Source organism: Leopardus geoffroyi, chromosome A2 (genome assembly GCF_018350155.1).
Source record: "Leopardus geoffroyi isolate Oge1 chromosome A2, O.geoffroyi_Oge1_pat1.0, whole genome shotgun sequence".
In the NCBI taxonomy this organism is placed as follows: domain Eukaryota; kingdom Metazoa; phylum Chordata; class Mammalia; order Carnivora; family Felidae; genus Leopardus; species Leopardus geoffroyi.
This window is the reverse complement of record NC_059331.1, coordinates 57,242,290-57,267,571: the sequence shown is the minus strand read 5'-3', so window position 1 is coordinate 57,267,571 and position 25,282 is coordinate 57,242,290. Positions and strand designations below refer to the sequence as shown.

The window sequence follows — 25,282 nt, the reverse complement described above, 5'->3', positions numbered from 1 at the left end:
AGCCAGGTCACGATCTCGCGGTCCGTGAGTTCGAGCCCCGCGTCGGGCTCTGGGCTGATGGCTCAGAGCCTGGAGCCTGTTTCCGATTCTGTGTCCCCCTCTCTCTCTGCCCCTCCCCCATTCATGCTCTGTCTCTCTCTGTCCCAAAAATAAATAAACGTTGAAAAAAAAAATAATAATTAAAAAAAATGGGGCGCCTGGGTGGCTCAGTCGGTTAAGCGTCCGACTTCAGCTCAGGTCATGATCTCACAGTCTATGGGTTCAAGCCCCACGTTGGGCTCTGTGCTGACAGCTCAGGGCCTGGAGCCTGCTTTGAATTCTGTGTCTCCCTCTCTCTCTTCCCCTCCCCTGTTCATGCTTGGTCTCTCTTTGTCTCAAAAATAAATAAAAACATTAAAAAAATAATAATAATTGAAATTGTTAATGGTAAACAGTAACAGATATTCTATTTACTGTCCATAGGACTAAAAGAATGTCATACTGTAACTTTTTTTTTTTAACTTACTCATTTTTGAATGAGAACACGAGAGGGGGACCGGGAGAGAGAATCCTCAGCAGGCTTCATGCTGTCAGCTCAGAGTCCTACACAGAGCTTTGGGACTTGCTCGCAAACTGTGAGATCATGACCTGGGCTGAAACCAAGAGTTGGATGCTTAACCGACAGAGCCACCCAGGAGCCCCTTTACCATAACATTTTAAACAAGGAGTCCATCATGTAGAAAATAAATATTCAGACATATTATTAAAGTCACTGAGTTGCAAGTGAGAGTTTATATACATTTTAAGAAAAATGCAAACTAGATAGCCTTTTAATTCTAATATATTCCTCATTTTATATAGATCTCTCTTGATGTAGATAGAGTTCTTTAAAGTGATTCAGATGTACTACCCAGATATTCTTTATTGTATTTTAACAGTAATTTGTTACATTGTAATTTAAAGTTAAAGCATGGGGCGACCCAGACTGGAGTCAGTTGAGTGTCTGACTTCAGCTCAGGTCATGATCTCAAAGTTGGTGAGTTTGAGCCCTGCATCAGGCTCGCTGGTGTCAGTATAGAGCCTACTTCAGATCCTCTGTTTTCCTCTGTCCCTTGCCCACATTGTGTGTCTGTCTCTCAAAAATAAACATTTTTTAAAATTTTAAGTTAATAAAGTGTGTTACTATAAATATGTACACATGAAGGGGCACCTGGGTGGCTCGTTCAGTTAAGCGTTCGACCCTTGGTTTCAGCTCAGGTCATGATCTCGCGGTTTGTGGGTTTGCAGAGCCTGCTTGAGATTCTGTCACTCTCCCTCTCTGTTCTTCCCTGCTTGCATGCATGTACATGTGGCTTTCTCTCCAAATAAATTTTTTTTTTGAATGTGCAGACATGGAAAAAAAGGCTGACAGAATCAAGTTTGGGCAGAAATATAGGGAAGCAGAATATTCTCAAGCTGTTGTGGGATATTAGCTCTTCTTAATAGAGACTACCATTTTGCTTTCCATTGTTGAACATGCGCAATTCTCTGTCTAGGCAGGTAGCCTAGAGAAATTTACCTCTGGGCACAAGAAGAGACGCCTAGGAAAAATGCTCATTGCAGCTTTTTTGAAAAACTGCAAACAGTTCAGATGACCAGGGAATAAAGGATGTATATTAAGAAAGTGGAATGCTATATAACCATTAACTTTTGGAAAAGGGAAAAAAAAAGCGAATTGCAAAAAAAGATGTATAGGATAATACCATTTGTCTAAAAAGTTCTTCAGGAACCATTTACTTCTGGGGAGGGAGGAAAGGGAATGCTGTGAGGAAGGGTTAACTCTGTTTCCTTTTAAAAAAGGGGATGGGGTAGGGGGCTGGGTGGCTCAGTTTAAACATCTGACTCTTGATTTCAGCTCAGGTCATGATTTCGAGGTTCATGAGTTTGAGCCCCATGTTGGGCTCTGCACTGATGGTGGTGCAAAGCCTGCTTTGGATTCTCTCTTTCTCTCTCTCTCTCTCTCTCTCTCTCTCCATCTCTCTGCCCCTCCCCTGCTCGCTCTCTCTCTCTCTCTCAAAATCAATAAATAAACTTTGAAAAAATAAATAATTTTTTAAATGACTAAAATTTAAATAAAACTAGACAATAAAAAATAGTAAAAAAACTGACACGAAGGTGTCAGTGTTAATATTTGTCACATTCGAGTAGCAGGTAGTTATATGGGTGTGTTTTGAATGTAGAAAACAAAATATTTCAGTTAAAATACTAAAAAGTTTTAAAGACCACAGTTATAGGACTATACTTTTCTGGGTTTGAAGATAAATTAATTTTTGAAAGTTGCTAAGAATAACTGCCCAGCTTTTCAGCTTTTCTTTTTAACAACCCCTTACTTTGCCTTCTCTGTGTATTTGAGTTCCAAATACCCATTTGGTTCCACCCAAAAGTGGTAGAGTTCTTATGTAATTCTCCTGTTGGGATTCTGTCCTAAACAAGCACCTGAAATACAGAAGAGGCTCTGTATGTTAGCATTCATTACTGAGTTACAAGTACAGAAAATTGGCAGCCGGGGTGTTTTTTTTTTTGTTTTGCTTTTTTTAACAAGAATGAAGTTGTTCGCTGAGTTTGTTGGGCATCCATAAAGGTGTGAGTCGCTGTCAGACAAAGTGCTGCAGTGTTTCACAGGGCAAGAGGAGTGACGTGTGGGGGAGGATTTCAGCTACATAAAACCCCACAGCACGGACACCTAGAGTAATGGTCTCGTGGGGCGGTGTGTGCCAAGTGTTTGGAGGGCTCTTTTGGCTTTACTTACCCAGATGTTTACATAAGAACAATGTTTGTTACTTCTTTTACAGAATTTTTTTTTTTTTTTTTTTTTTTTTGGTACAAGCCTAGATTTAAATTCTGGTTTTAAATCTTGTTTTCTTATTTTCTCTTTATAGGAATAGTTGTCTGTTTCTACTTTCCTTATTGTGTGACCAAGCTCTTGAGTCCCCCTTCGTCCCAGTCTCTCTTTTACGAGAAAGGGTTCATTTTTTCACTCAGAGACGCACATTCAGTGTAGGATGTTGGGAAACCTGAAAAGCACAAAATCAGACCTCACCAACAGCCCCTCTGCTGGGGATCCAGTGACACTAGAGATCACGTCGTGTCTACATGTGTGTACTTAGCTTGTTGTCTTGGGGGTGGGGCAGCATTTAGTCCTCCAACTCTGATGAGAGGCAGTTAGATTAATAGGCTTTGGGTTTGTTTCTACTGCCCTTCAGCCTTGCACCTAAGTCATCCTAACCAGGCATCCTACCCTCGTCTTGTATGGTGCTCTTCTTCCCTGAACTGGGAGCTCAATCTTTGTATGGCCTAGGGACACTTGGGTGTTGCCCAGGTGTTCCAGATCACCCGGAATGAGACAGGACTGGCTGCCTGAGAAGGGCTTCACAGAGGAGCTCAACCATCTTTTTGCAGAATCTGGTTCTGGAGATAAAACCATAGTGGTCCAATCCACACCCCATTTGGGTTCAAACCCTGGGCCTTTGGGGTGGTTGGCCAGTGATGTGGACGTAAAGCTGGTATGTATCTGGGTTGTAAGGATGGTCCAAGTTCTTATGTTCTGAAGCTGAGCGGGTTCCCTGCCGACAGTGAATCCAGTAGTGGGGGGGAGACCCGTGTCAGCTGGAAGTAATAGTATGCTGCTTCTGACCCAGCCACTTTCTTAAACCTGGTAACCGGCTGGGGGGTGTGGGACCATTTCTCATAACACCTGTCATCTCTCCAGGCTGATCAGGGTGGCCTTGTTAGGAATCTAGGGCAGCGAGGGAATCCATCTTCGCTCTCAAACCTAGCAAGGCAATGAACGGCGTGAAGTTCTTTGAGCTGGTCAGTAGTACATGGTGTTCAGATTGAAAGCTGGCTTTCACCTATATTCTAGAGTATGTTCTTGTTGTCTGTCTTTCCCTTCATCTCTCTCTGTCAGGGGTTTTTGTTTGCTTTTTTTGTTTTTAAGTGAGTTATAGTATAAATAAAACATGCTCATTTTTTTAAGGTAAGCTTGATAGACAGTAAAATGTGTAAATTTAAATATACAATTCAGTGAGTAATCACCTCCCTGTAATTCTGTCACCCCCAAAAAGTCCCCAGAGTACATAAACCTTAAGTTTACATCATGAATTTCACATAAATATCTGTTCGTGTGACTACCACCTGGATCAAGGTAAAGACATTTTCTAACAGAGTTTGGACCCAGTGTCACCCCTCACAGACACATGCACTCACACGTGCTGTCAGGGCTCTTCTGGATACTCTGGTTCTGAAGTCACTTGTCTCTGAGTGTCTCCGTGATCCAGCTCATTTCCTCTGGTGTCCCCCACCCCTACAGCCGTGTTCCCCAAGGAATAATGTTTTGTCTCTCGCAGATCTGGGACACAGCAGGACAGGAACGGTTCCAGTCCCTTGGTGTGGCCTTCTACAGAGGCGCAGACTGCTGCGTTCTGGTATTTGACGTCACTGCCCCCAACACATTCAAAACCCTTGATAGCTGGAGAGATGAGTTTCTCATCCAGGCCAGTCCCCGGGATCCTGAAAACTTCCCCTTCGTGGTGTTGGGAAACAAGATTGACCTCGAAAACAGACAAGTAAGTGCCAAAGGTAGTGACAGTCGAAAATGTGGAGGCTTACGAATCTACCCTCATTTAGGTCGTGGCTGCTGGGCCTTCTTTTAAAAGTAGCAGCTAAGTTTCAGATGGCTACTGTTTTTAGTTTTGATTAGTAAAAAGCCACGTGCCTTAAGGACCAATACCCAGTATATCTGTGTGTGTGTGTGTGCGTGCCCCATACTGGGGGAGAGGGGAGAGATAACTAGTTACCCATCCAGCCCTTGGAATAAAGCCTTGCTTCCTAACCGAGTAATGGCATACCAGTTTTGCTTTCTCTGTGGCAACACAGGGACAGTGAAAGTCTGCAGTGGTTTTCCCTTTGAGATTATGCCAGCAAAGTAGCAAGTCCATCACTTTTGGTCCCCATGAAATAATTGGACTTGAGGCTGGGTTGCAGTCTGCATTTTGGTCTTTTGGATTTAAAAGCAGACTTGCATTTAAAGCCTGGCTCATGCACTTTTAATTTGGGAATACTTCTTGGAGTCTGAACGTTGACTCCTGTAACAAGAATACTCTGGGACCAGGTATTTCTCTGGCACCCAGGAAGAGCTTGGAAAATGGTGGCTTTCTATGGGCCCGTTGTTATTTTCCCCTCCTGTGAGAGGCACTGGCTTCCACGGTGCCTTGTGGTTTGGAGGGTTCTTTGCTACGCTCAGAATGGCTCTAGAAAGGTATATGTGGGAATGTGAACTACCTTTTGGCCAGCTGCCTTTGAGGACCAGGGCTCAGGAGACCTGGATTAAATCCCCATGCTGCCCCTGACCGGCTGTGACTTTAAACCATTGCCTTTGCCTTCCGAGCCTCAGTTCTTCTTCTGCACTTGAAAGGAAGGGATTAGATTTTGTAATTCTGCTCTCCTGCACCTCGGGGGCCTGCCTGGATCTCCATGTGTGCAAAAGATTGCGCTTTGGGCTTTGAGTAAAATTGCTCTGGTTCACTTTCAAATAGCATTTCTCTTGGGAACATAGACTCTTAATTATAACTAGGTTTATTTCTGGCCGTTGATCTCATTTTCTCCCTTTTCTAAGTGACAGTCCCCTCATGCCTGAAAATAGGCTAAGGCTCGGGGAAGGAATTGGGGTAGGAGAGGGTAGGGGTGCTGGTGAGAGCAGCAGGATTCTGTGACACAAGATTGTGACACAGGTGGTTTAATATGAGCAGTAATGGGTAAGGGACAGTGAACCTTAGAGACCAAGCTGCCAGGCATTTCCTGGGCTGGGACCTCTGAGGTCCTAGGAGAAATGATTCAATACTTCTTGGGCTGGCTGCTTACTCCTTTTAAGTGTAGCTAAGGGTCAGAAACTATGGATTATAGAATGGGCTTTGGGTTTGAGGTCTAGCTGTGTTATGCAGAGCCAGCAGGATGACCTTGGACAGGTCTGCAGCTGTGTCCCTGCACACCCTCACCTCCCAGGTCTGCTCCCTCACCTGTGCTACCTATAGACTAGGGACCATGATCCTTCTAGAGAAGGTTGAGGCCGTGCTAGATTAGGAGCACACATACACCCTGCTTCCTCTTCCAGGTGGCCACAAAGCGGGCACAGGCCTGGTGCTACAGCAAAAACAACATTCCCTACTTCGAGACCAGTGCCAAGGAGGCCATCAACGTGGAGCAGGCGTTCCAGACGATTGCACGGAATGCACTTAAACAGGTGGGTCTCCAGCAGCTATCTGGCTCCCTCTGCTGACTGACCATCAACCCAGCCCCTGCCTGGCTTCCTTGTCCGTAATCTTCTTTCCTAGCTCTTTTGTCCGTGTAGCCAGAAAACCCCATGTGTTTATCTGGGAAGGTAATGAGGCATTTTGCTAAAGCTCCCAGAAATTCCACCTCTATAGGACAGGGGCAGTGAAGACAGGCTGAGGGCCACCGTTACGGGTATGTGCTTATTCTCCCGCGTGCTGTTAGGAGATCAGACCGCTAGGAGGCCCCTGGCCACATTGCTCCTTCCATTGGAGGAGAGCATCAATTGGAATTCAAATCCCAGGTTTGCTACGCATCATTAAATTTAGTGGTGGTGGTGGTGGTGGTGGTGGTGGTGGTGGTGGTGGTGTGTGTGTGTTTGTGTTTCATCTCTGAACTTCCATCCCCTCATAAAAAGAGAATACTTGCTTTGCAGGATGGTTAAGATTGAATGAGATGGGGTCACTCCTGTCATCTTCATAAATGGTTATATTTGATCACCAGAAGGAAAGCTTACCCAGAAACTCGAGGAAATGTATTCCTTGAATGAGAATTTCTTTCTTAATGTTGTTTACTCAGCTGTTTCCAGAAAACAAACAGTTACTTCTTGTTGTTGGCATGTGGGAGTTGAAGGCTCTTTTGATTGAGTGGCTCCGTTAGGGCCAGTGAGTTAAGGGACATCATGAGGCATCGTCCGTCATCTGTGATAGTCAGATTTAGGGGGGGAGTGAGTGTCAGAGGTGAGGCGCCTGCCAGAGGGTGCAGAGAACATTTGAGGAAGCACGTGGTGGCCGTGAGGGGCAAGGCAGGTTCTGCCAGCTCCAGGAAACCAGGTTTCTAGAATGCAGCAGTTCTCAGCAGGATGGGGCATCTGGACCTGTGGGCAGGGAGGTAACTGGAATGGGTTGTTCCCATTCTGGAACAACCGGAGGCTGCACTGAGGGTTCCGTGATGAAAGGGGACAGTCTTGCCTGACGAAGAATTGATCGACCCAGAATGCCAGGATAGCCCCTGTTGAGAAACGTGGATAACAGGGTGCAGGCCTGAGGCCTAGGCCTCCCTCTCTTCCGCTTCCTCTAACCCACCTTCGCACCTAGGTCAATAATAGCCTGCTATGTTTTCCCTAATGTTCCTGATACTTGCATGCAAATCTAAACAGGTATGGGGAGTTGCCTTCAACCAGTTCCCTGTTGACTGGCATCACTGTCAGTTTTTCTCTCTGAATATTGCTGTCTCTGTAGCCTTATTATAATGCTTTTTTGTTCCTACATGCTAGCCTCTCAGGAGTAAGATTGTTAGATTGAAAGGTATGTGTGCTTTTAAAAGATGGTGCCAGGGACACCTGGGTGGCTCAGTCAGTTAAGCGTCTGATTCCTGGTTTCGGGTCAGGTCATGATCTCACGGTTTGTGAGTTCGAGCCCTGCATCGGGCTCTAAGCTGATAGCAAGAGGCCTGCTTGGGATTCTATCTGCCCCTTCCCTGCTTGCACGTGTGTGCTCACTCTCTCTCTCAAAATAAACTCTAAAAAATAATTAATAGTAAAAGATGCTGCCAGAACGTTTTCCTCGAAGGCAGCAATGCTTCAGCCCTTTCTCTTACCTGCTGACCAGTGAGCAGTCGGCACCATCTGTAGGTCTGCTGCTGTGCCGCTGGTCTGGGGATTCCCTGTCCTGTAGGCCACCGCTGTGCGGCACTGGGGCCTGGGCACCTGTCGCTGATCATGAGCACTCTGTGAACAGGAATTAACTTCACCTGCATCGCATGTGACTTTTCCACTTATGCTTTATCCCTGGGCCATAGGAAAAGAGTAATTTTTTAAGACAGGTATGTCATTTTAAATTTCTAGGTTTTCTGTATCTAGCTTATGTGTTGTCTGATTCAACTGGAATTCATCTAGGCTTATAGGCGGAAATAGAGTCTCACCTTTCTCTTTAAGAGGGATAGCAAATTATTTCCAACATTAGTTGCAAATTGTTAAAAAACCACTTTCCCCAGTGGATTGAAGCATTACCTTTATGTAGGTGAATGTTCATGTATACTGGGATCTATTTCGGGTCTCTCCAGTCCATTTGGCAATTGTGCATTGGACCGTCTTGATTTGACTGCCTTTATAGTGTATCTGACCTCTGATAAGGCAAGTCTCCCCCCACTCCCCCACCCCTCCAGTCTTGTTTGTATTTTTTCCTTGGCCATGTTGGTGCATTTTCCATTTAGGCTGAGAATTTTATTATAGTTCCACCTTTTATCTCCCCCCTCCCCACCGCACCCAAGTAGAAAACTTTATTGAGATTCTGACTGGGATTGCGCATTACAGCTATCTTATTAGTATGCTCTGGATGCCGTAACAAAATACTATAGACTAGGTGGCAAAACAGCAGGCTTTTATCTTCTCTTGGTTCTGGAAGGCAGAGGTTTGTAATCACAGTGCCAGCAAATTCACTTTCTGCTAAGGACTCTCTCCCCCACTTGCTGACTGCTGTGTTCTCGGGTGCATGGCTTTTCCTACGTGATCACAGACAGCAAGACCTAGAGCAAGCAAGAGACCCCTCTCTCTGGTGTCCCTTCCTTCAAGGACATACTAATCCTGTCCGATCAGGGCCCCAGCCTTATGGCCTCATTTAACCTTCATTTCTTATTCCTAATACTAGCACACTGGGGATTAGGATTTCAATGTAGGAATTTGGGGGAGACACAAAGATGTAGTCCATAACAGCTATTATTTTAGCTCTTGTGTGATATCCTTCAATAAAACCGTATCATTTTTCAGATCCTTTGCCTTTCATATTAAATACACTCCTGGTGGGAATGTAAAATAGTGCAGCCAGTATGGAAAACAGTCTGGCAGTTCTTCAAAAAAGTTACACATAAAGAGTTATCTTTTTTTTTTTTTTTTTAAGTCTATTTATTTTTAAGAGAGAGCGTGGGCAAGCAGGGGAGGGGCAAAGAAAGAATCCCAGGTAGGCTCTGCACTGTCAGCATGGAGCCCAGTACGGGGCTCAAACTCAACGAACCATGAGATCATGACCTGAGCCGAAATCAAGAGTCAGACACTTAACCGACTGAGCCACCCAGGCACCCCAAGAGTTACCATTTGACTCCACTCCTACGTATGTACTCAGGAAGAGTGAAAACATGTACATCCAGAATAGCCATAGTAGCCAAAAAGCAGAAACAAACAAATGTCCATCAAGTGAAGTGTCCAAAATAGGCGGATCTATTAAGACAAAGTAGATGGGGGCACATGGGTGGCTTAGTCAGTTTAGCATCCGACTTCAGCTCAGGTCATGATCTCACGGTTTATGGGTTTGAGCCCCACATCGGGGTCACTGCTGTCAGCGCAGAGCCTGCTTCAGATCCTCTATCCCCGCATCTCTGCCCCTCTCCCGCTCATGCTTTCTCTCAAAAATAAATATATTAAAAAAAAAAAAAACGTAGGGGCACCTTGGTGGCTCAGTCGGTTGCACATCCGACTTCGGCTCAGGTCATGATCTCGTGGTTCACGGGTTCGAGCCTCGCGTCGGATTCTGTGCTGACAGCTCAGAGCCTAGAGTCTGCTTTGTGGATTCTGTCTCCCTCTCTCTCTGCCCCTGCCCAGCTTATAATCTGTCTGTCTGTCTCTCTCTCTCTCTCAAAAATAAAAAAAAACATTAAAAAAAAAACTAAAAAAATGTAGATGAGTGGTTGCCAAGGCTTAGGGGTGTCTGATGGGGATGGGGAATGACTGCTAATGAGTGCAGGGTTTCCTTATGGGGTGAAGAAAATGTTCTGGAATTAGTGGTGATGGTTGCCCAACTTTGTGAATACACTAAGAAACCACTGAATTGTACACTCTGTATACCTTGGTAGACCTTTTACTTTTTTTAATGTGAATTCTCGAGGGTTTTTACTTTTATAGCTATTGTGAGTAGTGTAATTTTCCCTAGAAAACTTTGTTTTTAATTTTTTTCCGTGTTGATTTTTCAGAGAGAGTGTGAGTGGGGGAGGGACAGAGAGAGAGGAAGACAGAATCCAAAGCCAGCACCACCCTATCAGCTCAGAGCCCGACGGGGGGCTCAAAACCACAAACTGTGAGATCATGACCTGAGCAGAAGTCAGACGCTCGACTGACTGAGCCACCCAGGCCCTCATTCCCTAGACAACTTTTAGCGACTAGAAACATTGCTTGCTTCATCTCCATATCCTAGAACAGTTGCTGGCACATAGGTGCTCAGTGTTTAAGTGACAGATTGTTTTCCTACACCAGGAAGTAGAAAACTCCTCACTGGATACTTGTTAATTCAGCAGAAAGTCACACTAAACTGACCACAGTCCATCTGCTGTGACCTCGCAACCACAGTTGGTGATAAAATTCATCCATAGCTGGTTTCTGAGCACGCAGCACTTAGAGACAAAAACCCTCTTAACTTTGGAAGAAAAAGAAAATAGACCGTAAGTCCAGAAAAATGAATGTCAGATAGGGGCCTAGGGGAATGTTTTGGGACTGAGAGGGCAGCCAGCACTCCAGCCCCAGCCCCTTCCTGCCTTGTGGAAGGGCTAAGAGCTGCCAGGATCCAGCCCATGCTGAAGTCTGACTTCTGAAGTGTTGGCAATGATACGATACGGACCACTCAAAGCATCTGTGAGCTGGCTGTGGTCCCCAAGCCACCAGATTTCGATTATGATGGAGAGCATGAGTCAGCTCTGTCCTGAGTGCTCAGTGTCAATTGCTGCCCTTCCTGCTGAATTTCTCTCTTCACCTTGTCCCAGAGTTATTGCAAAACCTGTCTTCCCCCCGTTTGGGCCTAGAAGGTTGAATGCCTTCCACCAGAGCCCTCCGTTCACTGCCAGGTCTGTCCCCTGGGCCCTGCCCACTGTGCCCAGTGGAAGAGGGCCAGAGCTGAGCTCAGAAACTCCCCATACCCTGAGTAACAGGCCTTTCTCTCTCTCCCTGCCCAGGAAACAGAGGTGGAGCTGTACAACGAATTCCCCGAACCCATCAAACTGGACAAGAACGACCGGGCCAAGGCCTCGGCGGAAAGCTGCAGTTGCTGAAGGGGCAGTGAGAGCAGAGCACAGAGTCCTTCACAAACAAAGAACACACTTAGGCCTTCCAACACAAGCCCCCTCTCCTCTTCCAAACAAAACATAAAGTCATCTCTCAAATCCAGCTGCCAAAAGAAACCCCAACAAACATACTCACCCTTACACACACACACACACATACACACACACACACACACTCACACACACACCCCTATACCTACACCTGACACAAGCAGACAGACTCCAGCCCAGGCCTGTGATGACTCCATCGGGGTCTGCCCACCCACCACATCAGCCCTCGTATGGCAGCCAGGACAGGCAAGCTGTAGAAATCGTTCTGGTGTGGAGTCGGCATCGGAAGCTTATTCTTTTTGTCCACTGGGGAGAGAGAACTGTTTACAGTTAATCTGTGTCTAATTAGTTATCTGATTTTTTTAACGGTCTTGTGGTCTTTTTACCCCCACCCCCACCCCTCCCTCCTGTGAAGGCTACCACTTGGGAAGGCTGGTGCCCCATGCTTCATTACAGGCTCACACCCAGTCTGATAAGGCTGAGTTTTGTATGTATCTGTTAATGCTTGTTACTTTTAACTAATCAGATCTTTTTACAGTATCCATTTATTATGTAATGCTTCTTAGAAAAGAATCTTATAGTACATGTTAATATATGCAACCAATTAAAAATGTATAAATTAGTGTAAGAAATTCTTGGATTATGTGTTTAAGTCCTGTAATGCAGGCGTGTAAGATGGAGGGTTGAACCCTGTCTGGATTGCAGAGTGTTAGCAACTCAGAATTCAGAAATCCAGCTAGAGGCAGTATTCTGTACAGTAGACACAAGAATTATGTACGCCTTTTATCAAAGACTTAAGAGCCAAAAAGCTTTTCATCTCTCCAGGGGGAAAACTGTCTAGTTCCCTTCTGTGTCTAAATTTTCCAAAAGGTTGATTTGCATAATACAGTGGTGCGTGCAATGGATAAATGGTTGTTTCAGAAATTAAAATTCTCATTTTTCCTCCCCTCCCCACTTCCACACTTCGATCCCCTATAGATCAGCATCCTCCTGATAAGAGGGAAAGGAAAATCCTAACAGATCTGTCCTAGTGATTTTACCTTTGTTCTAGAAGGCGCTCCTTTCAGGGTTGTGGTATCCTTAGGTTAGCAAACCTTTTTCTCCTTTTCCCCACCAACTCCCAGTCTTGCCCATTATTAATTAACCTGTTTCTTTGGTATGGAACCCTGGCAGTTCTGCCCCCTCCCTAGGATCTGCCCCTGCATTGTAGCTTGCTTAACGGAGCACTTCCCCCTTTTCCAAAGGTCTACATTCTAGGGTGTGGGCCAAGTTCTTCTGTAAAGAGATGAACGTGATGCCAATAAAATGTAACAAGAACAAAGATCATCTGCCTTTGCCCTGTCTTTTTTCCTTCTTCTAGACCCTTGGCTCGGTAGAGACCATGTTAGCTAATCATAGCCAGTGCTTTAGCAAGCTAAAGAGCCCTCCATAACTGGGCTCATGTGGTGCTGTGAGACAGAAAGGCCTTGTCACATCCAGCTGTGCAGTACCTATCCCTAGTTTTGGGTTTTTTTTGTTTTTTTTTTTTTTTTTTTAATCACAGTGATGGGGCCTGGGGACTCTGAATGGAGAAGACGTTGTCCCTTTAGAGGAGCAGCTACCGAGTGTTGGTTGCCTGTGGACCATGCACAGCCTGTGGGTATGACTATAAGTTAGCCTTTGTGTTCTTTTTGTTCTGTGTTGTGGTTGGCATAGTTGCTGATACTTAGATACCACATAGTTCTGGATTTCTGATTTTTCGCAGGAGAGGAAGATGTGGCAGCAGGGGCCCCGTATTCAACATTCTAGGTCACCAGCTGGAACCGAATAGATGCCACGTCAGAGGGTTGGCATAGGTTTTGCTTCTAGAAGTGCCCCCGTTGACTAAGCTCTTGGATTCTCCTTTGCTACACGTTTCTACATTCCCATGTCTCAGGCTCCTCATTTGGTTCCTTCCCTCGCGCCTGCTGTTGGCTCCATTTGTGTGTTACAGATAGCATTCTCAGAAGCGCACGGCTACAACTCCACCTTGGCTGGTGCCGCGTGGCCTAGATCTTCTCTGGTTATGGACCCTGGGTGATGCACTCCTCTACAGACCAGGCTCCTGTTCAGCGATCTTGTTCTCTGGTCCTAACCTTAAATGTGACGTGGAGATTCACCTTGACCTCTCATCGCAACCATTATTCTAAGATGGATAATCATCCTGGCCGTTTACAGAAAGAAGGAATGGCTGACACTGAACTCTGCACTAGTACAGTATCTTTTTTCGTATTCCCACTTAGATTCCCCATAAGCATGTGCTTTTGAGCCAAACAAGTCGATTTGCTTCAACAAGCGGTAAGGATTTATTTTTGAGGAGGATGTGCGGGATGGAGTTTGTTTTCATTGATACTTAGGATTCTCTTCAGTAACACTCCTCGGGTTCATTTGAATGTGCTCTGCCTCCCAGTAAGAACGTGAATGGAGACGGATGCTGTTGCTGTGCTCACGCTCATCTCCGTTTGCTCTGACAGGGAGATGTTACTTTTGAGAAGAATGGGAATGCGTTTGTTGCACTAACACAGATTTGTTTAAGTAGTATGCCTTAGTTGGACCCAAAGTCACTGTGTGTCACAGTGTGAGTGTGGATTGCTGGGTTTACTGGTGGTTTGCTCCAACAACCTATAAGGAGTCCCAGGCCGATTTTGTTGCATTGACAGGAATTCTTATCCCAACTCCTCTTCAGGTTGAACCTAATTCCTCCCACTTCTCATTAAAAATATGCCTTTGAGATGAATGTGTGTTGTATTGCTTATGTTCGTGTTAGTTGATACTAACTAGGTAATGAGGTTTTGCCTTTAGGAAGAATGCCCGAGACCGAGCTCACTTGAACTAATAATGATGCTTCTCAATAGCAGTAATTAGATTCGTGCTAATTCACTCTACCTCCCAGTAAGAATGTGCCAAAGAGATGAATGCATGGAGCGCACTTCTTGTGTCCATCTTGGTTTAGACTAACTTGCAGTTAGGAGTTACATAAATCAAATGAATCAGACTGAGTGTGCTTACACTAATTAGACTCCTCTTAATTGGCTCAGACTCTCAGACCTGGCTCTTGACGTGAATTTATATTGCTGAGTTTTCCTTCATTTGTTTCACTAATCCTGACCCAGACCCTGATGCTCAGCCAGACATACTCTCAAGACCCATGATTTGGGGGCGCTGGGTGGCTCAGTTGGTTAAGTGTCCGACTTCAGCTCAGGTCATGATCTCAAGGTTCATGGGTTTGAGCCCCACGTCGGGCTCTGTGCTGACAGCTCAGAGACTCGAGCCTGCTTCGGATTCTGTGTCTCTCCTCTCCCTGCCCCTCCCCCCCACCACCTCTCCCTTGCTTGTACACACGCACTCTCAAAAATAAACTCAAAAAAAAATAAATAAACAGGGGTGCCTGGGTGGCTCAGTCAGTTTAGCATCCAACTTTGGCTCAGGTCATGATCTCGTGGTTTATGAGTTCGAGCTTCATGTCGGGCACTGTGTTCAGTCTCTATCAAAAATAAAATGTAAAAAAATAAAAAATAAAGACCCGTGATTTTGCCCCCAGTCTGATCTTGAACATGAACTTGATGCTGAACCTCTTAACCTTCACTATGACCTTGATGATCTTCCTGGCTTTGAAATGACCTTGAAACTCATTCTGACCATGTTTCACCCTTTGAACCTGACCTGATACTGCCCTGATTCTGACCATGTCTCATCCTGATTATAAGTTGACTCCGTTCTTTACCTCAAACTGGACCTTTTCTGTGAACCCAACCTTGACCCGCCCTGGCTATAAAGTGATCTTGGACTTGGATTTATGCTAGAACCTTCCCTCGATCCTAACCCTGATCCAGTCTCTCACCCTTTGGATATCATGTTTCTCTTGAATTACCTTCATTTTGAGCTTGACCCTAAACATCACATTTAATATTCATTACAACTTTGGAATGAACTTGAACTTCAAAATTGACCTTCAGCCTGATGCTAGCATGCTAATTAACCAAGATCAATGCTGAACTTACCCTTGAATTTAATCATGAAATGACCATGAGGTTAACCCTTTGTCCCAGCCCTGATCATCCTCCATCTCACAGAGTCCCTGGTTTTAACCAAGAACCACTTGATCCGGACCTTGTCCTTCTTACACTAATGATCCTGACTATGATCCCCTTGACATGACCTTGGGTTAACTTTAAAATTAACCTGGATTCTCACCCTGATCCACTAATGTTCTGACTATAGCTCACCCTTTGAACTTGACCTTGATCTTCAACCTGTACACTGATAATCATCCTGACTTTAACTCTCCCTGAAATTGGAATTACTACGAATTTGACCTTGAATTTGAAAGTGGTCCTGAACCAGGCCCTAATTCTAACCCTTGTTTTCATCCTAACCATCATCCTTACCATATTTTGCTCTCAGTTTTAACTTGTCCTTGAAACTGACCTAACTTAGGACACAGAACCAAATGCTGACACTGATGCCTTCAACCTAAATCTGAAACATCCTGATTATTCTCCTGGCCATCTCATGTCCTAAGTTTATATTTGACCTTGATTCTGTCACTGATGATATCCCTGATTTTGAGCTGCCATGAACTTAAAATGTCTTTGACCCTGGCCCTTATCCTTCACTTTATTCAGACCTTTCAGCAGACTCTTAACTCTGATGCAAACCACCACCCTGACCATGTCTTACCCCAAATTTGTACTTGATCTTGAAATGACCCTAATTCTTAGTATTTTTTTTTAAGTTTGTTTGTTTGTTTGTTTGTTTGTTTTTGGTAATCTCTACACCCATCATGGGGTTCAAGCTCATTAGTCCAAGATCAAGAGTCTGGACACTTTTCTGACTGAGCAAGTCAGGTGCCCATTTGAGACTCTTGTCCTGACACCAAAACTTTCTGTATTGTGAGACACCCTGGCCTTGAGGTGAATGTGAGTTTGAATTTTTCGTTGAATCTGACTCTGGTTCTGACCCTGATCATCATGACTATATCTTGCTTTCATTTTGAACCTGACCTTGACCCTGCTCTAGATTCTCACTTTGATATTGACAGTCATTCTAACCTTTCTCAACTTGACCTTGAAATAACATTATCTTCATACTGATCCTGCCACTGTATTAACTGACCCATGTAACCTTGAACCTTACATCATAACCATCCTTTGGACACAGGCCATGATCCATACCCTGTCTTGAAATAATTGATGATTCTTCTTAACACTGACCCTGATCTTTGTCCTCTTACCTTCATCATGACAAATCATGATCTGACCTACCACACCGTGAACTTTATCCTGAAGCCAACTCTGAACCTGACTATGATGTGCCCTCCTAGAGTCCTTTTCCCATTTCCCAAACTATTTTCACCTCCTAGGTCCCATTGTGTTCTTTGGCTCTTCTCTTGGGTATGTCCTGTATTAGTTTGCTAGGACTACTGTTACAAATATGCGAGTCTGGGTGACTTAAACAAAAGAATTTTATTTTCTTGCAAGTTTGGAGGATAGAAGTTTGAGATTGAAGTGTCAGCAGAATTGGTTCTTTCTGGGGGCCCTCTCCTTGGCCTGGCCTGTAAGGTGGGTGTCTTCTCCCTGTTTCTTCACATCGTCTTCCCTCTGTGTGTGTCTGTGTCCTAATGTCTCTTTACGAGGACACCAGTCATACTGATACTGGGTTAGGGCCCATGCATACGACCTCATTTCAACTTAATTACCTCTTGAAAGAATGTGTCCTCACATTCTGAGGTACTGGGGGTTAGGATTGCAACATGTGAATTTGGGAGGGGACACAATTCAGCCCTTAACATATGCTATCTACATGTGTTAGCTCCCTCGTCTCTCGTTACCTTTTAACATTTAACTTTCATTTTTTTAAGCTTATTTTGAGAGAGAGAGAGAGAGAGAGAGAGAGAGAGAGAGAATCCCAAGCAGGCTCTGTGCTGTCAGCACGCGCCTGACGTGGGTCTCAATCCCACAAACAATTAGATCATGACCTGAGCTGAAATTAAGAGACAGATGCTTAACTGATTGAGTCACCCAGGTGCCCCAACTTTTATTTATTTTTTTTTTTTATGTTTATTTTTGAGGGCAAGAACGAGAGTGCAGGAGCTGGAGAGAGACGGGGAGGTGGTGGGGAGGACAGAGGATCCAAAGAGGGCTCTGTACTGACAGCAGAAAGCCCAATTCGGGGCTCAAGCTCAAACCATGAGATCATGACCTGAGCTGAAGTCACCTTTCATTGCTTAAAACTGGCTTCATGCCAGGTTTCCTCTTTCCTGACTTAACATTTTTCCCTTTCTTTAAAACCTTGAAAAGTGAGGGGCTCCTGGGTGGCTCATTCGGTTGAATGTCCAACTTTGGTTCAGGGCATGAGCTTGCTGTTTGTGAGTTCAAGCCCCGCGTTGGGCTGTCACCACAGAGCCCACTTCATATCCTTGGTCTCCTCTCTGTCTGCCCCTCCTTTGTTTGTGCTCTCCCTCTCAAAAATAAACAAATGTTAAAAAAAAAAAAAAAAAAAAGAAAAGAAACCTTGTAAGGTACAAACTAGCCTATGTAAAGAGGAAAAAAAACAAGTTGAAGAGAAAACAGCTTGCGTAAAGTTGGCTGGCAGAAGGTTCCTTTCTCTCAAGCTTAGCTGTGTATTAGAATCAGCTGGAGGCCTGGGCCCCATCCGACTCACTGAACTTGACAGTGCTGGGGTATCCCAAGTAGCTTTTTTAAGATTTTATTTTTAAGCTCTACACCCATCATGGGGCCTGAACCAAAACCCCAGTATCAAGAGTTGTGTGCTCTACTAACTGAGCCAGCCAGGCGTCCCTTTTAAAACTTTTCCAGGAGGGGAAACCAGTCTGGTTCCATTAGTTGAACTTCTGACTCATGGCTCAGGTCATGATCCCAGGGTTGTGGGATCAAGCCATTTGTTGGGCTCCTCGATGAACATGGAGCCTGCATAAGATTCCCTCTCCCTCTCCCTCTCCCTCTCCCTCTCCCTCTCCCTCTCCCTCTCCTTCCCCCTCCCCCTCCCCCTCCCCCTCTGTGTGTGTGTGTGTGTGTGTGTGTGTGTGTGTGTGTGTATGCCCCTCTGCTCCTCTCCCCCACTTGTGCCTGCTCGCTCACTTGCTCGATTACTCTCTATCCAGTAAATTAAAAAAAAAAAAAAAAGACAATGGAAAACAAAATACCTCCTCAGGTGATTCTAACGTGCAGCCAGAGTTGAAGTGGTATAAAAATAATACCCTAAAGTATTTTGAGCTACAACTAATGTGTAAGGTCCACAGAGAGAAGAGGATTTAGCCTTAAAAAAAAAATTTAAAGATATCAAATGCGTGCTCTAGCCAGCCCCTCTCCCCACCACTAAGCTTGCAGTCCTGCCCATTGATTGCCTCCCACAGGAAGGTCAGTCTCACAAGCCATGAGATCACAACCTGAGCCAAGATTAAAAGTTGGACGCTTTAACCAAGTGAGCCCCTCAGGCGCCCCCTGCCTGTTAACTTTTGATTCCACTTTCCCTACGTGCATCCAACCAATATATATATTTTTTTAATGTTTATTTATTTTTGACAGAGAGAGACTGAGCATGAGCAGGGGAGGGGCAGAGAAGGAGACACAGAATCCAAGGCAGGCTCCAGGCTCTGAGCTGTCAGCACAAAGCCTGACACGGGGCTTGAACCCACGAACTGTGAGATCATGAGCTGAAGTTGGACGCTAAACTGACTGAGCCACCCAGATTCCCCATCCAACCAATATTTTTAAACTGGAAGATAGCGCACAATATCCAGTTTTCTAGCTGCTCTTGAAGTAGAGGAAAGGGGTGCCTGCCTGGCTCTCAGTTGATAGAGCATCCAACCTTGACTTTGGGGGTGTGAGTAAAAGCCCCATGTTGAGTTGTAGAAATTACTTTAAAAGAATTTGGGGCAGGGAAAGTGGGTGATGGGCATTAAGGAGGGCACTTGGGATGAGCACTGGGTGTTGTATGTAAGCCAATTTGACAATAAATTATATTTTAAAAAGAAGAATTTGGGGCACCTGGGTGGCTCAGTCAGTTAAGCATCCAACTTCGGCTCAGGTCATGATCTCACAATTCTCGAGTTCAAGCCCTGCATCGGGCTCTCTGCTATCAACACAGAGCCCACTTCGGATCCTCCTGTCCCCGTCTCTGCTCCTCACCCGATTACACTCTCTCTCCAATTTTTAATTTATATTCAACAATTAAATATATATATATATGTGTGTATATATACATATATATATATATTTAATTGGAAGAGGGGCACCTGGCTGGTGCAGTTGGTTAAGCGCCTGACTCCTGATTTCGGCTCAGGTCTTGATTCATGAGATCAAGCCTCAATTCTTGAGATCAGGCATTGAGTTGGGCTCTGCACTGACCGTGCGAGGCCTGCTTGAGATTCATTCTGTCTCTTTCTCACCCTCCCTCCTTCCCCTGCTTGCATTCTCTCTCAAAATGTATAAACATTTTTTTTAATGGGCAGAAAATGCAATACTGTGATCTCATTCCTGAATACCTCAGGATGATCATTAATTGAAGACCCACCTCAGTTAAAACTTGCATGCACTGCTCATATGTTGTAAAAAAATGCCTTTTGCAAGTGCTGGCTGAGAAATCTGAGTGGAATACACGTGCTTCAGGAGACCTGGTTATGGGTGTGAGGCGCTGGCGGGACTTCTTTCCCAAGTGGGCTTAGCCCGTCCCGCTCTACCGGCTTTCCATGGCCTTCATTTCCTGAAGCAGCCAGAAAATCCTGGCCGTCTGGAAGATAACCTGAGCACCAGCATGGTGCACCCTGTTCCTCTCTCCTTCCAAGAGAGGAGCACTGTGCCTTCACAGTACCTTTCCTGGCCCCCTTTCCTCTGGCAGAAATCCCACCTCCGCACTGCAAGGCTGAAGATGCCCCCTTCTGGGGCGCATGTAATTTTCCTGGAATTACACGAAGGGAGCCAGTGCTGGAACTTTGTCAGCCACTTAGGCCTTAGTCTGGTTCATGGGTGGATTATTACTGCCTAGTCTAGACCAGGGAGGAGAAAGGGTAAAGGCCGTGATAAATTTCTAGCCTGAGGGGAGGAAAAAGCCACCTTGGAGGGCCTACTGAACTAAAGTGGTGGATTCAGTAGTTCGGTTTGCATCTGTGTATGTTGCTTCTGCTTTGAGAAACTTGCATGGCTGTCAGTTCAGAAAAATACTCTGGCTCTGGCTCTAGTCATTTTTCCACCCCTAGCAAGCACTGTTTGGGGTTGTTTAGGAGTTGTGGAAGGACAGGGAAACGTCTTGCTGTCTTTTCATTCCTTGCCATGGGATCGGATCCTCCAACTCTGACATCACTTCAGGTTATCCTGAAGAGCACCAAATTAAAAGGATTATGCACCAGGGCCAAGTGATATTTATTCTTAGAATGCAAGGGTGATTCGGCATGAAGATCTATCAATATAATCCACATTTATAGAAGGAAGGAAAAAATCCAACATGATCCTCAATTGATGCAGAAGAAACACTGGAAAGTATTCAACAAGAATTGAATATGGGGAAAATAGTTACACATCATATTCTGATAAGGGGTATTAACCCCCTTGGATATATATCCAAGATACAGAAAGGGTTATAACTCAATAGCAAAAAAACAAAACAAAACAAAACAAAAAAAACAATCCAATTAAAAAATGGGCAGAGGAGCTGAATAGACATTTTCCCAAAGATAGATAGCTAACAGGTGTATGAAAGGGTGCTTGACATTGCTATCATCAGGGAAATGTAAGTCAAAACCACAATGAGATCCCACCTGTGACAATAGCTAAAATGAAAAAGAAGTGTGGCGAGGATGTGGAGGAAAAGGAACCCTCGTGAGCTGCTGGTGGGAATGCAAACTGGTACAGCCGCTCTGGAAAACAGTATGGGGGTTCCTCAAAAAACTAAATCCAAAGGAAATGAAAATACTAGCTCAAAAGATACCTGCACCCAATGCTCACTGCAGCATTATTTATAGTAGCCAAGACATGGAAGCCACAGAAGCATCCATCAATCAGTGAATGGATAAGGATGTGTGTGTGTGTGTGTGTGTGTATGTGTGTATTCAGAGCCACAAAAAGGGAAATTTTGCCATTTGTAACAACATGGATAGACCTTGAAGGTATGCTGAGTGAAGTAAGTCTGAGAAAGATGGAATACCCTATGATCTCACATGTGGAATCTAAAAAAGCAAAAAACCAAACTCATACAGAAAGATTGGTGGTTGCCAGAGACAGGGAGTTGGAGGTGGGTGAAATCAGTGAAAATGGTCAGAAGTACATACCTCCGTTACGAAGTACGGAGTACTTTGTACGGAGTACAAAGCCCATCATGTAGTTAATGTACAGTATGGTGACTAGAATTAATACTGTGTTACATGTTTGAAAGTTGCTAAGAGAGTAACTCTTAAAAGTTTTCATCAGAAGAAAAAAAAATTGTGTTGATGGATGTTAACTACATTTGCTGTGATCATTTTACCATATACACAAATAACCAAACCATTATGTTGTACACCTAAAATTGATACCATGTTGTATCTCGAAAAAATTCAACATCTTTTCATTATTAAAACACTGAAAACAATAGAAGGAAGTTTTTTGACATAACAAAGGCCATACTATGGCAAAAGCCATTTACCTAAAATCAGGAACAAGACAAAGATGCCCACTTTCTATTCAACATAGTGCTGGAAATTCTATGCAGAACAATTAGGCAAGAAAAAGAAAAGACTTCCTAATTGGAAAGGAAGAAATAAAATATCCCTGTTCACAGGTGACACAGTCATGTACATAGAAAACCCTAAAGGATACACACACACACATACACAACATTAGAGGTAATAAACTAAGTAACATTGCAAAATGCAAAATCAATACACAAAAATCAGTTGCATTTCTATACACTGAAAACAATTCAAAGTAAATTAAGAAAATAATTTCATGGGGCCCCTGGGTGGCTCTATCAGTTGAGCATCTGACTTCGGCTCAGGTCATGATCTCTCTGTCCACGAGTTCAAGCCCCGCTTCAGGCTCTGTGCTGACAGCTCAGAGCCTGGAGCCTGCCTTGGATTCTGTGTCTCCTCTCTCTGCCCCTCCCCCACTCATGCTCTGTCTCGCTCTCTGTCAAAAATAAACATTAAGAAAAATAAAATAATTTCATTTACAACAGTACCAGAAAGAATATTTTTAAGTTATAAAATACCACTTTTTAAAATTTTTATTTTTTTATTTTTTAATTTACATCCAAGTTAGCATATAGAGCAATAATGGTTTGGGGAGTAGATTCCAGTGATTCATCCCCTATGTATAACACCTAGTGCTCATCCCAACAAGTGTCCTCCTTAATGCCTCTTACCCATTTAAGCCCATCCCCCCACCCATAACCCCTCCAGTAACCCTCAGTTTGTTCTCTGTATTTAAGAGTCATGTTTTGTCCCCCTCCTTGTTTTTATATTACTTTTGCTTCCTTTCCCTTATGTTCAAATGTTTTGTATCTTATATTCCACATATGAGTGAAATCCTGGGATATTTGTCTTTCTCTGACTAATTTCATTTAGCATAATATCCTCCAGTTCCATCCACATAGTTGCAAATGGCAAGATTTCATTCTTTTGATTGTCGAGTAGTACTCCATTGTATCTATATACCACATCTTCTTTATCCATTCATCCATCAATGGACATTTGGGCTCTTTCCATACTTTGGCTATTGTTGATAGAGCTGCTATAAACATTGGGGTGCACGTGCCCCTTTGAAACAGCACACCTCTATCCCTTGGATAAATACCTACTAGTGTAATTGCTGGGTCGTAGAGTAGTTCTATTTTTAGTTTTTTCAGAAACCTCCATACTGTTTTCCAGAGTGGCTGCACCGGTTTGCATTCCCACCAGCAGTGCAAAAGGGATCCTCTCTCTCCACATCCTTGCCAACATCTGTTGTTGCCTGAGTTGTTCATGTTAGCCATTCTGACAGGTGTGAGGTGGTCTCTCATTGTGGTTTTGATTTGTATTTCCCTGATGATGAGAGATGTTGAGCATTTTTTCATGTGCCGGTTGGCCATCTGGATGTCTTCTTTGGAGACGTGTCTATTCCTGTCTTTTGCCTATTTCTTCACTGGATTGTTTTTTGGGTGTTGAGTTTGATAAGTGCTTTCAGATTTTGGATACTAACCCTTTATCTGATATGTTGTTTGAAAATATCTTCTTGCATTCCGTTGGTTGCCTTTTAGTTTTGCTGATTGTTTCCTTCGCTGTGCAGAAGCTTTTTATCTTGATGAGGTCCCAATACTTCACTTTCGCTTTTGTTTCCCTTTCCTCCAGAGATGTGTTGAGTAAGAAGTTGCTGCGGCTGAGGTCAAAGAGATTTTTGCCTGCTTTCTTCTCGAGGATTTTGATGGCTTCCTGTCTTACATTGAGGTCTTTCATCCATTTTGAGTTTATTTTCGTGTGTGGTGTAAGAAAGTGGTTCAGGTTCATTTTTCTGCATGTCACTGTCCAGTTTTCCCAGCACTACTTGCTGAGGAGACTGTCTTGATTCCATTGGATAGTCTTTCCTGCTTTGTCAAAGATTAGTTGGCCATACGCTTGTGGGTCCATTTCTGGGTTCTCTGTTCTGTTCCATTGATCTGAGTGTCTGTTCTTATGCCAGTACCATACTGTCTTGATGATTACAGCTTTGTAATACAGCCTGAATTCCGGGATTGTGATGCCTCCAGCTTTGGTTTTCTTTTTCAGGGTTGCTTTGGCTATTTGGGGTCTTGCCTGGTTCCATACAAATTTTAGGATTGTTTGTTTTAGCTCTGTGAAGAATGCTGGTATTATTTTGATAGGAATTTGCACTGAATACGTAGATTGCTTTGGGTAGTATCTACATTTAACAATATTTGTTCTTCTAATCCATGAGCATGGAATATTTTTCCATTTCTTGGTGTCGTCCTCAATTTCTTTCATAAGCTTTATTTTTCTTTTCTTTTTATTTTATTTTTGAGAGAGAGAGAGTGTGAGTGGGGAAGGGACAGAGAGAGAGGGGAGACGCAGAATCCGAAGCAGGCTCCAGGATCTGAGCTGTCAGCACAGAGCCCGATACGGGGCTTGAACCCACTAACCACGAGATCCAGGCGCCCCTGGATATTAAGGCAACGGTACTACCCAAGATTATACAAATTTAATGCAGTCTTTATCAAAGTCTCATGATGTTTTTGCAGCAATAGAAAAACCTGTCCTTAAATTCATATGGAAGGGGCGCCTGGGTGGCTCAGTCGGTTAAGCGTCCGACTTCGGCTCAGGTCACGATCTCGCGGTCAGTGAGTTCGAGCCCCACATCGGGCTCTGTGCTGACAGCTCAGAGCCTGGAGCCTGCTTCGGAGTCTGTGTCTCCCTCTCTCTCTGCCCCTCCCCCGCTCATGCTCTGTCTCTGCTCTGTCTTTCAAAAATGAACATTAAAAAAAAAAAATTCATGTGAAAAATCATGGGACCTTGAAAATTAAAACAATCTTGAAAAAGAACAGTGTTGAAATTCTCACGCTTAACTTCCTGATTCAAACCTGAATACAAAACTACTGTTGGCAGGGGCGCCTGGGTGGCTCGGTTGGTTAAGCATCCGACTTCAGCTAAGATCATGATCTCACAGTTCGAACCCCTCATGGGCTCTGTGTTGTCAGCTCAGAGCCTGGAGTCTGCACTTGATTCTGTGTCTTCCTTTCTGCCCTTCCCTGCTCTCACTGTCTCTCTCTCTCTCTCAAAAATAAACATTAAAAAATTGTTTTAGTTTCAGAGTATATAAAGAACTCCTACAACTCAGTAACAAAAAATCAAAGGACTTGAAAAGACATTTTTCCCAAGAAGATATACAGATGGCCAATAAGCACATGAAAAAGATGCTCAGTG

At 44.2% G+C, this 25,282-nt stretch overlaps 1 protein-coding gene and 1 long non-coding RNA gene across 2 annotated transcripts in view; one reads left to right on the top strand and one right to left on the bottom strand.

Annotated features, from left to right (window-relative positions):
* RAB7A (RAB7A, member RAS oncogene family) overlaps window positions 1-12,703 on the top strand; it is a 71,463-nt gene extending 58,760 nt beyond the window's left edge. Inside the window, exons 4-6 of the mRNA XM_045494002.1 lie at window positions 4,365-4,583; window positions 6,128-6,256; window positions 11,221-12,703. Coding sequence (XP_045349958.1) covers window positions 4,365-4,583; window positions 6,128-6,256; window positions 11,221-11,316 — 444 coding nt within the window. The 3' untranslated portion in view covers window positions 11,317-12,703. The remainder of the gene's footprint in view (window positions 1-4,364; window positions 4,584-6,127; window positions 6,257-11,220) is intronic.
* LOC123606066 lies at window positions 11,461-22,364 on the bottom strand. The gene is made up of 2 exons (XR_006716073.1): window positions 22,209-22,364; window positions 11,461-11,518 (listed from the first exon to the last, which is right to left on the bottom strand). It is a non-coding gene; the product is annotated as an uncharacterized LOC123606066 (long non-coding RNA).
* Window positions 22,365-25,282: the final 2,918 nt, after the last annotated feature.